The sequence below is a fragment of the Artemia franciscana genome, chromosome 11 (assembly GCF_032884065.1).
Source record: "Artemia franciscana chromosome 11, ASM3288406v1, whole genome shotgun sequence".
In the NCBI taxonomy this organism is placed as follows: Eukaryota; Metazoa; Arthropoda; class Branchiopoda; order Anostraca; family Artemiidae; genus Artemia; species Artemia franciscana.
In genome coordinates this window covers 7584905-7598150 of record NC_088873.1, presented here as the reverse complement: position 1 = coordinate 7598150, position 13246 = coordinate 7584905, and the positions used below count along the sequence as shown (strand labels likewise).

The 13246-nt window shown below is 34.0% G+C and overlaps 1 protein-coding gene across 6 annotated transcripts in view; it reads left to right on the top strand.

Moving 5' to 3' along the window:
• Positions 1 to 7194, top strand: part of LOC136032750 (zinc finger protein 570-like) — a 52619-nt gene extending 45425 nt beyond the window's left edge. For all 6 annotated transcript variants that reach the window (XM_065713091.1, XM_065713088.1, XM_065713089.1 and 3 more), the window contains one exon: positions 4207 to 7194. In XM_065713091.1, the coding sequence (XP_065569163.1) occupies positions 4207 to 5309 (1103 nt within the window). In that variant the 3' untranslated portion in view covers positions 5310 to 7194. The remainder of the gene's footprint in view (positions 1 to 4206) is intronic.
• The last annotated feature ends 6052 nt before the right edge of the window (positions 7195 to 13246 follow it).

Genomic DNA, 13246 nt, shown 5'->3' with positions numbered 1-13246 from the left:
TAAATTCTTCAAGGAATGCAAAGACGTATTCTGGGACTAAATTCAGATAAACTATATGCATCGAGGTTGTTAAATGGTATATGTGCAATATTTCAGGAGCAATTAATTTGAAACTTCCCGGAAATATTGAAGGGGACGTACGATTAAATCAAAAGATCCTTTGTGCATCGAGGTTGTCAAAAAGGTGTATACGTGATATCTAAGATACAGTAAAGGGTATAAATTAACGGTTTGAGGGCCTCAGTTAATGCTCTGAGGGAATATTAGATGGGAGAATTTAAAATTTCCACTTGAGGGGACCTAGGGTAGCTCGTCAAGGACAAAAGAAGTTTGGAAAAATTGTGGTTGTGTTGATTCATAGTGTGAAATGTTCCGTGAAGATAGATCAATTAAAGTTTCAGAACGAAGGGAACCTCAGCTGGAAACGAATCTGGTTACTTTGATTCTTGACATTATAGCTTTTTTTTAAACAACAGATCATAATTTTTTTTGTTAATAAATGAGCTCGAGATGGATATATTTATGAAAAAACAAGCAGTACAAAATATAACACAATGAGATTCTTATAATGGAATTGTCTATCAATGTTTCTCTGTGCTCACGGTTGTAATGGGAGTCAGAGTGGCTACAGCCTTATTTGGCCCAGAATTTATTCATTTTTTAAATCCATTCATTTGTATAGTATTTCATGTACCCATTTATCCAAAGCTCTATAGTACGACTGTCGGTAAAAAAAAATACTCCTCAAAATATATTGGTGGTTAGCCGAAATTTTGGTTCTTATAGAGAAAACTGAAAAAATATTGAATATCATTTTTTTAGCAGCCAATAAATAGTTTGGATAACGTCTCCCAGGTCTTCTAAAGACCAGAACGGCATTTCCGCTTTACTGAATACACAACACATTTTTAACGTTTTCTCTTTTATAACGTTAATAATATAGGAATTAAAATCAATATATATATTAGACTTTCAATGTATATTCATTAGCACTTTCTGTTTTCTTCTTCTTTTTACGCTTAGACAAATAAAAAGACATAGTTCGAAGTAAAATTGTTTTCAGTAAAAGGTAAATAACGTTCTAGTCTTTAGAAAGCTTAGGGAAGATTAGCACTACTCTTTTTTGTGATAGTTTCTGTTCGTTTTAAGTTACCTAGGTATTTATTGTAATGTATTTTCGTTTTTGAATTTCATTTATTTTTTGAAAATGATTTATGTTAGTTTGAAGCTTAAAACTGTTATTTGACATTAATTTGCTTCCCTTTGGTTTAATGTAGCTCTTTATTTTTATTTGAAGAATTTATTTTATCGAATTGTTTTAGGTTAAGTTAAAACGATGGAAGAAGTTGTGTTTTTTAATATGTTCTATATCCGTAAAAATAAGCTTTTTGGTTGGTCTGATACATGAGAACAATTTCTCAAAAGTTAATCAAGTAATTAGAGTAGTAGTAATTAGAGTAGGCTACTTCTGCGGCTGCTGAAATATTTCAGCTATGTTGCCAATTATAGTACTGATACTTTCAATTTCAAAAATAAAAATATCAAAAATGGACCCCCTTCAATCACGAATAGAACTTTAATTTACAAAAATCCTACTGTGCTTTGATTAGGAACCTGTCTAAGTCGGCTAACAGTCAAGTGAGTGACTGTTAACCCACTTTGTAGGGTTCGACTAATTCGCAAGTAGATACACAGGATCAGTTGTCAGTGTATGTACTATGCAATTAATGCAGCAAAATCAGTTTGAAAGCACCTAAATCTTGTTTACGCAGAGTAACAATCCATCTAGATTCAACTGAAGGTCCCTCCTAATAAAACTGAAAAACGCTAGCATAAATAATAATAATAATATATTTGAACCTTATATACATATAAAGATATACTTAAAGGAGTATGGAGACAGAAACATACAAAATAAAAACAGTTATCATCGCAAGCACTAAAAAGTACACTAACAACGACTCACGAATGATTAATACAACCAAACTGAAAACCTACGAGTGTTTCTGATCGCTGTCTGAATCTGCCTTCTAATACATCTATCTTATCACATATCTCAAGAACTCCGTAATTTGAAAAAGACAGAACGAATCTGTGGACGTTTTGACGTGGTAAAATGTTCCTTTTTTGGATATGGCCCCCATCTCCCTAGGATAATTGGTCTGAACCTCCCTCCCCCTTCCCTCGCCATCTTTTACAGATCGGGACTGCATATAACTTTCGTCTTGTTGATGAGTACTCTCCTCAGAGATTTAGCTGTAAAAAGAGGAATGTTTGATAGGGATTTTTAAAGTAAATTCATTTCCAATGCTTTCACTGAAGGTGGGAAAATTACAAAGTTTTTGGATAATATTGCATTTTCGTCAGTGTTGCCACATCTAACCGTGAAAATAAAAACGCACAATTAATTAGTTAAATTTGACAAAGCTCTTCGTCCGCAAATGTTCCGACATTAGCGATCTGTTGATTCCTAAAAATAACTACACTTTCAAAGGAAAGTTACGCCTTCTTATACTGTTTGGTCCCGTATGTCAATAGCTTATATCTTGCTGATTTTCACCCACCTTTCTTTTTATTTAGTTTGGGACCTGCTACTACTCAAAATGTCAATAGCTTATATCTTGCTGATTTTTCACCCACCTTTCTTTCTTTCTTGCAATAAATAACCAAGCTTGACGATATTCTGTAATCCAAAAACAAAAATGAATAAATGATGATATTGAAGATAGCATAAAGCTAATCCAAAGCAAGGTAGCTGATGGATTTAATAATCTCCAATGTCTATTTAGGAAAAATGCACGCAAATTGCCACCCTAGAAACTTTAAGTTGCAATTAGGGATAAGTAACAAGTCAGTTTGGGGGGGGGGCTGCAATGAAATCATTTCATCCAATTGAGTAGGACCTGATCATAAACCTGTATATGAAAATTGAATAAAACCACTGAACGCTTACAAGACTGACTTGCATTAAAAAGTATTGTAGCTTTCTCATAGAACAAGAAATACAAAATCTCAGACAAGGGTATTTTGTTTGCTATTATGGAAATAAATCACATAATTTTTGAGCGTACCGCAGGTGAACTTAGTTCACACATGTGTCAAAAAAGGCACAAAATGAAAAAGAAAAGAAAGCATGCTTAATTTAGGCTCTGGCCTTAGTGAATTTAAAACTTACATAACGTACATGACGAGTCGTGGGTGAAAAATGGTTCGTTATGTTCCTTCATCAGTAAAAACGTACATAACGGACGGTTTTTCACCCACCTTTCTTTTTACTTAGTTCGGAACCTGCTACTACCCAAAATTGCTAACTGCTTACGGAAGTCAAATTCTTTAAAAACTAAATTTTTGTTTTTAATTATATATTATATATGTCGCAGTGTAACTTCCCACTACAAATTCAAACTGTCAAACTTCATTTTGCCTGTCCTTGGTACTATGGTGTCCTTGGTGGAAAAGGGGAGGAATCAGGGCTGACCATAGTGGGGGAGAGAATCTTTACTCTACTAACCTAACCTGTGTGTATATGTAAAGTATATATGTTTGTGTGTCCGTATATATGTGTCGGTGAATATCCGAAATTCCTTTTTCTCTGCTTGGATTCAATTAGCTTAGCGAGTATTTCAATCCTATGCAACCTTTTTGGTTGTAAATATCATAAATGGGTTAAAAAGCTTAGCTCACCTAATGTAACCTAACCTGTCATCATCAAACCTTGCATTAAATTAAAAATGTGTACTGGCAACGCTGACTAAATCGAAGGGGAAAAATAAGGTATTTCGGAAATTCACGAACTTCGAACATTCAGGGTTACATATGTATTATGTACACTTTTTCTATTCTAGACGTGTAAATATCATCATCATCTTTGAATATGTCGGTGAATGTTTGAAATTCCTTTTTCTCTGATTGGATTCAATTAGCTATGCGAGTCAGATTTTTCAGTCCTATGCAAGCTATGATGGAAAAGTTAAAGTTAGGTCAGGTTAGATTAAATTTGATTGTAAATATCATAAATGGGTTAAAAACCTTCGTTAACCGAATCTAACCTAACCTGTCATCACCAAACTTTGCATTAAATTAAAAATGTTGACTTGCAACGCTGACTAAATCCAAGGAGAAAAAAGGGTATTTTGGACATTCGAACATTCTCGGTATTTTCGAACATTTCGAACATTCTCGGTAAATGCACCTTTCCTATTCTAGACGTGAAAATATCATCATCATCTTGGAATACTGTATTTGAAGAAGATGAAACTCCTTGTATACTTGAATATGCAAGTGTTTGTTTAAAGGAAGAAATAGACTCAGATAGTGAATTAGAGACACCCAGCATCAGCCACTTATTTCAAGAATACTCGAATGGAGGCTGTTCAAACATCAAATCAGAACCCAGCTCTTCTGTTTGCAGTTCCTATGGTGTGGAACAGAAGCCACCGGGTATGCAAAGCAAAATGAAGAGAATGTCTCAATTGCTGCTAATACCTAAAGAAGAAATAGGCTCAGATTGTGAACCTTTGCTAAGTGTAAATAATTTAAATGATGTAAGCCAGAAGGGGCCTAGTTTATACATTAAATCAGAGCCACGTTCTATACTGCATTGCTCGTACAATGTAGAGGAAACACAAGAGGAGCCAATTCAAGTGGCGAAGAAGACAAAGAAAATGCCTCTGCTGCTGCCTTTAAGTGGAGAGAAAGCACATGAGTGCCACCTATGCAAGAAGGTCTTTTCTCAAAAGTACACATTGGCTAATCATATGAGGGTGCATACAGGGGACAGACCTTATGAGTGTGATGTATGTAAGAAAACATTCACCCGTACTGATCGATTATATGTACATCGACGAATTCATTCCGGGGAAAAGCCATATAAATGTGTATTGTGTGATAGAAGTTTTTATCAAAGTTCGGATTTGTCGAAACATATGAGGACTCATACAGGTGAAAAACCCTATGAATGTGATGTGTGTAAGAAATCATTTACTCGGATTGAGTACTTGTCTGTACACCGAAGAGCTCATACTGGTGAGAGACCCTATGAATGCAGTATATGTAAGAAAACGTTTACTCGAACTGATCGTTTATCCATACATCATAGGGTTCATACAGGCGAGAAGCCGTATACATGTACATTATGTGGTAAAAGTTTTTCGCAAAATAATGATTTGTCTAGGCATATGAGGTTTCATACAGGGGAAAAACCATACACATGCGCAGTCTGCAGTAAAAGTTTCTCTCAGAGCAACAATTTATCCAAACATATGAAGATCCATAGCAGTGAGAAGCTCACTAAGAATATAGAACCTTAATAGATTTTCTCCAAAACAGAATTTATTCAATATATGAACAAAAGGTTGAGTTCTAAGAGTTCCAACTCTGTGTACTTATGATCAAGAGGTTGTTAGTTTTATCTAAAAAAAAAGTTTATTGAATCCACTTTTAATATAGCTAATTTAATATATTTAATATAATATATTTAACTATAATATTTAAATATAAAATTTAAATATAATAGAAAGAATTGAAATCGTCGTGCATGTGGTTACAGGCGGTGTCCCGAGGGGCTGCTTCTTGGGGGGGGGGGGATCCAGCACGGAACTTGCACTAAAAATGGTCACCTTTCACGTATTCGGACTTTATAAATACTGAATGATGAGCTCTAGTCCCTTCCAAAAACAATAACTACTTTGCGCCATGCAGGATTTGCTTTGAATATCAGTATATACAGTAAAAGTATATTTACTTTATATATAGTAAATTGCCAGTATCAATATTGTGTATAATCAGTATATATACTAAAAAATATGCAGTATACAAGTATAGCTGACGTTTTAAAAACCTAATTAAGCACAGGTCTATGGTCTTTGGAAATTTTGCAATTATCCTATAGCTGTAACTTGTCCTAAAAGAACAATATACTTGTACCAGTGGATTTATTAATTTCACATTCATTAAATTACCAAGCCAGAATTATAATAGTGCGTAGACATTTTCTTAAAGAATGATCCTAGCTTGTCTATGAAATAGGGAAATTTTCCGTTTTCCAACAAATTTCAGCCGATTTTCGACATATTTTTCAATAAAAGAAATGCTAAACCATTTTCAAAGATTTAATTCTGTAAATGGCTAAAGGTAAATCTCAGCTTGTGAATAATAATGTGTTAGAGGTAAATATTTGGTTAGAAAAAAAGGAAACGAAAGAAGAATAAAAGGACTGTTTTCCTACTTTAGCAATTGAGATAAACAACCACTTGAACAAGGTCTTGACCTTACTCACCGATCGAATCACGTATTACAAAATTACCGCTTTATGTTGAAATATTGAAGCCAGAAAAGAGCATACCGAAAAAAACTGCACATGGAACATAAACCTTAGTAGGCAGTAAATATTGCCGGCAATATTTTGTCAGTTGAATGATGAAAACTTCACTGTACCCAAAATTAAAGTGGAAAAATGAAATCTTTCCAATTTCAAGAATGAGATGAGCTCCAGACGAGCTACATAAAATTGGAAATTTAAATCAACGAAAATTTTCCTATTTCTCCTGTTCTCTATTTGTGTAAATTTCCTGTTCTCTATAAATGTACCCTTTTTTTCCTGTTCTCCTTCATTTCGATCACCTAATTCAGCACACACATTCATTCAGTCTCAGTCTTCCATTTGAGTTAAGCATCAGAGCAGTTTTGCTTTCTTACAAAAAAAACTGTTGTGAAACAGCTGGAATAAAACAGAAATCAGCTTCTGTCTTTCAGAACGAAAAAAAAATACAGAAGTAAATCAGTAGCGTCAGTTCATGGAAATACGCGGGGAGGGGGCATTTTGTTGTTGTTCTTTTCAAGCTTAAGTGAGGATGGCTATTCTTTTCGATAAAATACGAAAAATTTATTTTTCGAAATCTTGGAGGACGAATGCCCCCCCCTCCCCAATGGACATCCCAGAAACTGGGAATGATAAAAACAAGTTTCTATTTTCTGCTGCACTGGCTGTGTATGTATTAGCAAAGTCATTATTCAGAAAAAACATGGAAAGCTATCCTTGTCTGAAACAAAATGTATTTCAATACAGCTTAATCACAGCTTAACCGCATTTTATGTACAGAGAAAGAGTAACAGTATTCACCTACACACTGATATTTTTAAAGATTGTTTCCTTTTTAATTCCTTAGAAAAATAAAAAAAAAAGTTTTGTTTTCATTATCCACTAGCACTGTGAAAATGTAGCCTATTCTGTTTGGTTTTGAGTATTAAGACATCGTCGCGGCCCAGCAAAAAGTAAAAGTGTTGGTGCCATATAGAAATTCATATTTTTAGGTAGCCCAAAAAAGTGTTTTTTTTTCATATCATAAGGGACGAACGAGACAGGACGACGTATAAAACGTATAGTATGAAATAAGCGGTATATAAAAAAAAATAGAAATATCGTATTGAGCCACTTGTTGTAGATCATTCAAAGAGAGATCATTCGAAGAAGAAATTAAAGATCTGATCGTAACGGATATTTTAAGTACCTTAATAGAAGAGATCCCGGCTGCAAATTTCTTACGTTTTCTACCGCAAAACAGCAATTTTGGCCCAAACAGGGCCAAAAAAATATCATGAAAATGTTCTGTGTGTTATTGGAGTGATATTTGGACACCCTCCTCGTCTCATAGCAGTGGCGTAATTTCATGAAAATTTTGGGGGAGGGGAAAAGTTGGACCCAATTTTCTCAAATCAAGTGAAAATGACAATGAAGAATGAGTCTTATAGTACCATAAAGGCAAAGATATGCACAAGAAAACAGACACGTATGGATGCATGAATTATGAAGGCTTATCTTAGTTTTGAAAAGATTTGTGAAGAAACTAAATTACAGATGGGAAGGTAACTGGGATCTGGAGGGGTAGTTGCCACCCCGGCCCTGTAGCAAATTACACCCCTGCTTATAGGCTGTATATGATTGAGTATAATATATATATATATATATATATATATATATATATATATATATATATATATATATATATATATATATATATATATATATATATATATATATATATATATATATATATATATATATATGTAAATTTTATTGTCCATCATAAATGTAATATACAACACTGATGGAGTAATAAAGAAAAAGAGGAAAAGAAACAAATAAATTCTGACAAATACAAACAAAGAGGAACTGACAAGAAAAAAAATACAAATAAGGGCAGTTATATGTAAGAACAAAAGGATGATCAACGAAGGACAATTTCAGAGGTCGCTTTCACCCAATAATCTGCCTCCGATATCTCTCGTTTCTTTTCTGCACCGCAGACGCTAGACCAGCAACTCTGTACCGTGAAGATCAAGAGCTAGGATAACATTCGTCCCCGAAGTTATAACTGAACATTTCGGAACCAGATCAAAACAGTTTTCTTGTGAGTCGAGTCAAGTTGATAAAGGGTCTGGCAACAAACTAGCAACTCTGTACCGTGAAGATCAAGAGCTAGGATAACATTCGTCCCTGAAGTTATAACTGAACATTTCGGAACCAGATCAAAACAGTTTTCTTGTGTGTCGAGTCAAGTTGACAGAGGGTCAGATTAAAAAAGAAAACTTGAAAAAATTTCAGTGTTAAAGTAGATTATTGTTACCCCTGCAGAAATTTCGTCCGTTTTTGACGTAGTCGGAGGCAAATTGCGAGATGTAATTTATTAACCAGTTTAATTAATTTTCAAAGAACAAAAGTCACTCTGTATTTTTGACCTTTTGGGAAAGATTCCCAGTTGACTCTTTTTATGGCTGCCCTGAAAATACAGCGAAGTATAGACTATCTGAGGGGCATTAAATTCCTAACTTTAGAATAGCAAATTCATGGTTCAACACTCCTGGTTCGTTCATGGCCGGTTTATTCCCAGTTATATGATTGTGAATTCTGTGTTTTGAATTAGAGTTTGTATGCAAAATGTATACTAATTTAAAATTGATTAATATAATTAGTCAACTTAGTTTGGATTAAGTTGATTTAATTTAGTTTTTTGGTTTAATTTATTGAATTAAATGAATTAATTGGTTGAAGGTATTTACTCTATAAGAAAATTAAACACTTAAATCGGAACAAACAAAATTAACTATGTTAATTACAATAGGTCTAGCGGCCTCCTTTTTTGAATTCATTATTTTTTTTGTTTACAATAGAAAAGTCAAAGAATGGTAAATTTAAGCAATATCTATTTTTTTACTAGAATAAATAAACTGCCAAATAAAATCATTCAACTATTTTTACGATGGAGGTAACCTCAAGCAAAGGCTAGTAGGAAGCATATTTCTGTGGGTTTTGAAAATGAGTGTATTTTATGTTAAGTATTATTAACTATTCTATTTAAAATAAAAATGATTATGTTTTATTGATAATAACAAAATTGACAATTTTGAATCAGCATAACTTTGCTGAAAAAAAAAACAAAGTATTAATCCTTTCTTTGCAATGGTTTTCCTGAATTAATCCTTTATCACCCTAGAATTTTAGAGAAGAAGCACCATTTCCTGAAAATCTGGGGGGGGGTAATGATTTTATTCGACTTTTTATGAAGATCAAGGAAAAAAATAGTCAAGGACGACGGAAATTTTGTTTAATTTTTTCATAAATGTTCATAAAACAAATGTTTCCCAAAATATATTGGTGCCAGTAAGGGTGGAAATTGTTTTCAGATTTTCTTTGCCAAAAAATAGTGGTATTTTTTAATGGACGATAAATTGCCAACTTTTTGGGCAATGTATAGCTTACCCGTTGGTGGTTTTTTTTTCTCTGAAATAAGACTTTACCGGCAAATATCCCTATTTGTTTTATTAAAATGGGATATGTAGGTTTCAAGATATCCTGTAGTAGCGCTTTTACGTTCTTTTAAAAACCTAACTTTAAAGATTGTAGCTCCCAACATCTGTACAGAAAATGGTACAAATTGTTATGAATGTCACAAGACAATAGACTAATGTATGCATGTTCAGGCCTACCCTCAAATACCTTAATAACGACCATTATTGCTTGAGATTTGCTTTACTTCATATGCAAACAGAGGAGTGCATTAAAGGCCTAAGGGTCATAGCAAAATATAAGATCGGAAGATAAAAGGTCTAAATTGATCTTTTTTTTTTAATTAATGTTTTCCTGACAAGCATTCCTATTTGTTCAATTACATAAGGGTTTATAGATTTCATGGTATCTGTAGTACTTACTGACCTGTATTTGCAGTCAGACCAAGCGTTCATCACCTCACCTGGCATCTGAAATTCTAATGTTACGTGGGAATTTGTTTGACCATAAGTTGCCCAGATTAACTGCCAGGAATAGCGCAATTATGTCCTCTAAGCAATTTCCTCGTAAATATGTAGTTCCTGTCTTGTGTCTAGAAAATGATAGAGACCATTATTATCCGTCCGTTGTTATCATTGTTATCCGCCAATCAATACAACCCATTGCACTAATTAAGGCGGGATTATAATTGTTAGAAAAACTTTTATTTGCCTTGTTCACTGGCATTAACTCGCTTAATCGTTAAATGTAAACTAAACAAAAATGTAGGTATGATATGCTAACGTTGCTTGGCAACAATCAATGTTAATTTCTTAAAGCTTACCACTTTTATTTCAAAACTGTTTCAACAAGGAGCAATAATATCATAAGTATGATATTATTACCGTCTGGAATAGAATATATATCTCCAGTCTGCCCCTTTAAATATGGGTAATCCTAAAATCCCTTGAAATATAGCAAACGACCAATACAACTTCGAAATATCTCTTAGTTTATGTATGATAGGTGCTTTTTTCAAAAATGGAATAATAGAGACCAGTATCTTTTGTAGTCTCTCGAGGTTGCAGGCTCTTAGGAAATGGGTCAGATCAATAAGAAACTTTAAACCCCTTTTATTTCACTTCCTCTAAATTTCTATTGTCATTTTCCGCATCGTTGGGATATGCATATTGTTATTGATATTATTATTAATCGGTATTAATATCGATCATGCATATTGTTTGATAAGTGATTTTGTTAAATTATCAAACAGTTCGTGGTAACGAACTGTAGTAAGGAGCGATCCGGCTCAATAGTAACCAAAACTCTAAAAAATTGAACTTTGATATCAATAGCTACATCAAAAGAATCGCATTTTAATGCTGATTTTAAATATATAAGTTTCATCAAGTTTAGTCTTACCCATCAAAAGTTACGAGCCTGAGAAAATTTGCCTTATTTAGGAAAATAGGGGGAAACACCCCCTAAAAGTGGTAGGATCTTAACGAAAATGACACCATCAGATTCAGCGTATCAGAGAACCCTACTGTAGAAGTTTCAAGCTCCTATCTACAAAAATGTGGAATTTTGTATTTTTTGCCAGAAGACAAGTCACGGGTGCGTGTTTATTTGTTTGTTTGTTTGTTTTTGTTTTTTTTTCTTTTCCCCAGGGGTCATCGTATCGACCAAGTGGTCCTAGAATGTCGCAAGAGGGCTCATTCTAACGGAAATGAAAAGTTCTAGTGCCCTTTTTAAGTGACCAAAAAAATTGGAGGGCATCTAGGCCCCCTCCCACGCTCATTTTTTTCCCAAAGTCAACGGATCAAAATTTTGAGATAGCCATTTTGTTCAGCATAGTCGAAAATCATAATAACTATGTCTTTGGGGATGACTTACTCCCCCACAGTCCCTGGGGGAGGGGCTGCAAGTTACAAACTTTAACCAGTGTTTACATATAGTAATGGTTATTTGGAAGTGTACAGACGTTTTTAGGGGGATTTTATTTTGTTTGGAGGTGGGGCTGAGGGGGGGGGCTATGTTGGAGGATCTTTCCTTTGAGGAATCTGTCATGGGGGAAGAAAAATTCAATGACAAGGGCGCAGGATTATCTAGCATTACTATAAGAAAACAATGAAAAATAAACATGAAAACGTTTTTTCAAATGAAAGGAAGAAGTAGCATTGAAACTTAAAACGAACAGAGATTATTACGCATATGAGGGGTTCTAAAAATACTTTAGCATAAAGAGCAAAGTATTTAGGAGGAGATAAATACCTTGCTCTTTATGCTAAAGTATTTTTAGTAATTTCAACTATTTATTCTACGGCCTTTCTGATTCAGGGGTCATTCTTAAAGAATTGGGACAAAACTTACGATTTAGTGTAAAGAGCGAGGTATTAACGAGGGTACAAACCCCCTCGTATACATAATAAAAATATAAGGTTATGAAAGTTTGTTACGTAAGTTAATTCTTAAGTTACGTATATTTTTTACTAATAAAAACGTTCATTAAAAATTAAAAGTTCTAGTTGCCTTTTTAAGTAACCGAAAAATTGGAGGGCAACTAGGCCTCCTTCTCCACCCCTTATTTCTCAAAATCGTCTGATCAAAACTAAGAGAAAGCCATTTAGCCAAAAAAAGAATTAATATACAAATTTCATTTTAATAATTTATGTGCGGAGAGCCAAAACCAAACATGCATTAATTCAAAAACGTTCAGAAATTAAATAAAAAAAACTAATTTTTTTAGCTGAAAGTAAGGAGCGACATTAAAACTTAAAACGAACAGAAATTACTCCGTATATGAAATGAGTTGTCCCCTCCACAATCCCTCACTCTTTACGCTAAAGTTTGACTCTTTGCCACAATTCTACTTTTTAAAACAATTAAAAGCTTTAGCGTAAAGAGCGAGGGATTGTGGAGGGGACAACTCATTTCATATACGGAGTAATTTCTGTTCGTTTTAAGTTTTAATGTCGCTCCTTACTTTCAGCTAAAAAAATTAGTTTTTTTTATTTAATAACTGAACAAGCACGTATAATGTAGATAAATAACATGTATTGTGTATGTCTTTTTCCTGCACATTGTTTCGACCCTACTGACTGACCGTGTCTCAAACAGTAAGCTGCACGAAAAATGTGGTTCGATCCCGCTTTCTAGGGCTATAACGAGAGAAAGATTCGTTACATAAAAAAGGGTCTTGTTATCTAGAATAATGCCCATTCGACATAACGGAGCAGAAATCTGTGGGAATGAGAAAGCGGCTCAGCTAGAGTGTATTCAATTAGTGGTACTTTTAGAGACTGTAGGCCTCGACCGAGTCCGTTAATTTTTGAATGAAAATGGAATAGTTGTGGGCATCAAGTCATGGCTAATTGTAGTAAAAGCCAAGACAGAGATGGCTAGGACACATTCCGCGGATGAAGGATGACATATTTCCTAAGATCGTTCATTTCGGCCAAATGAAAAGTAGGTCGTCCCTGA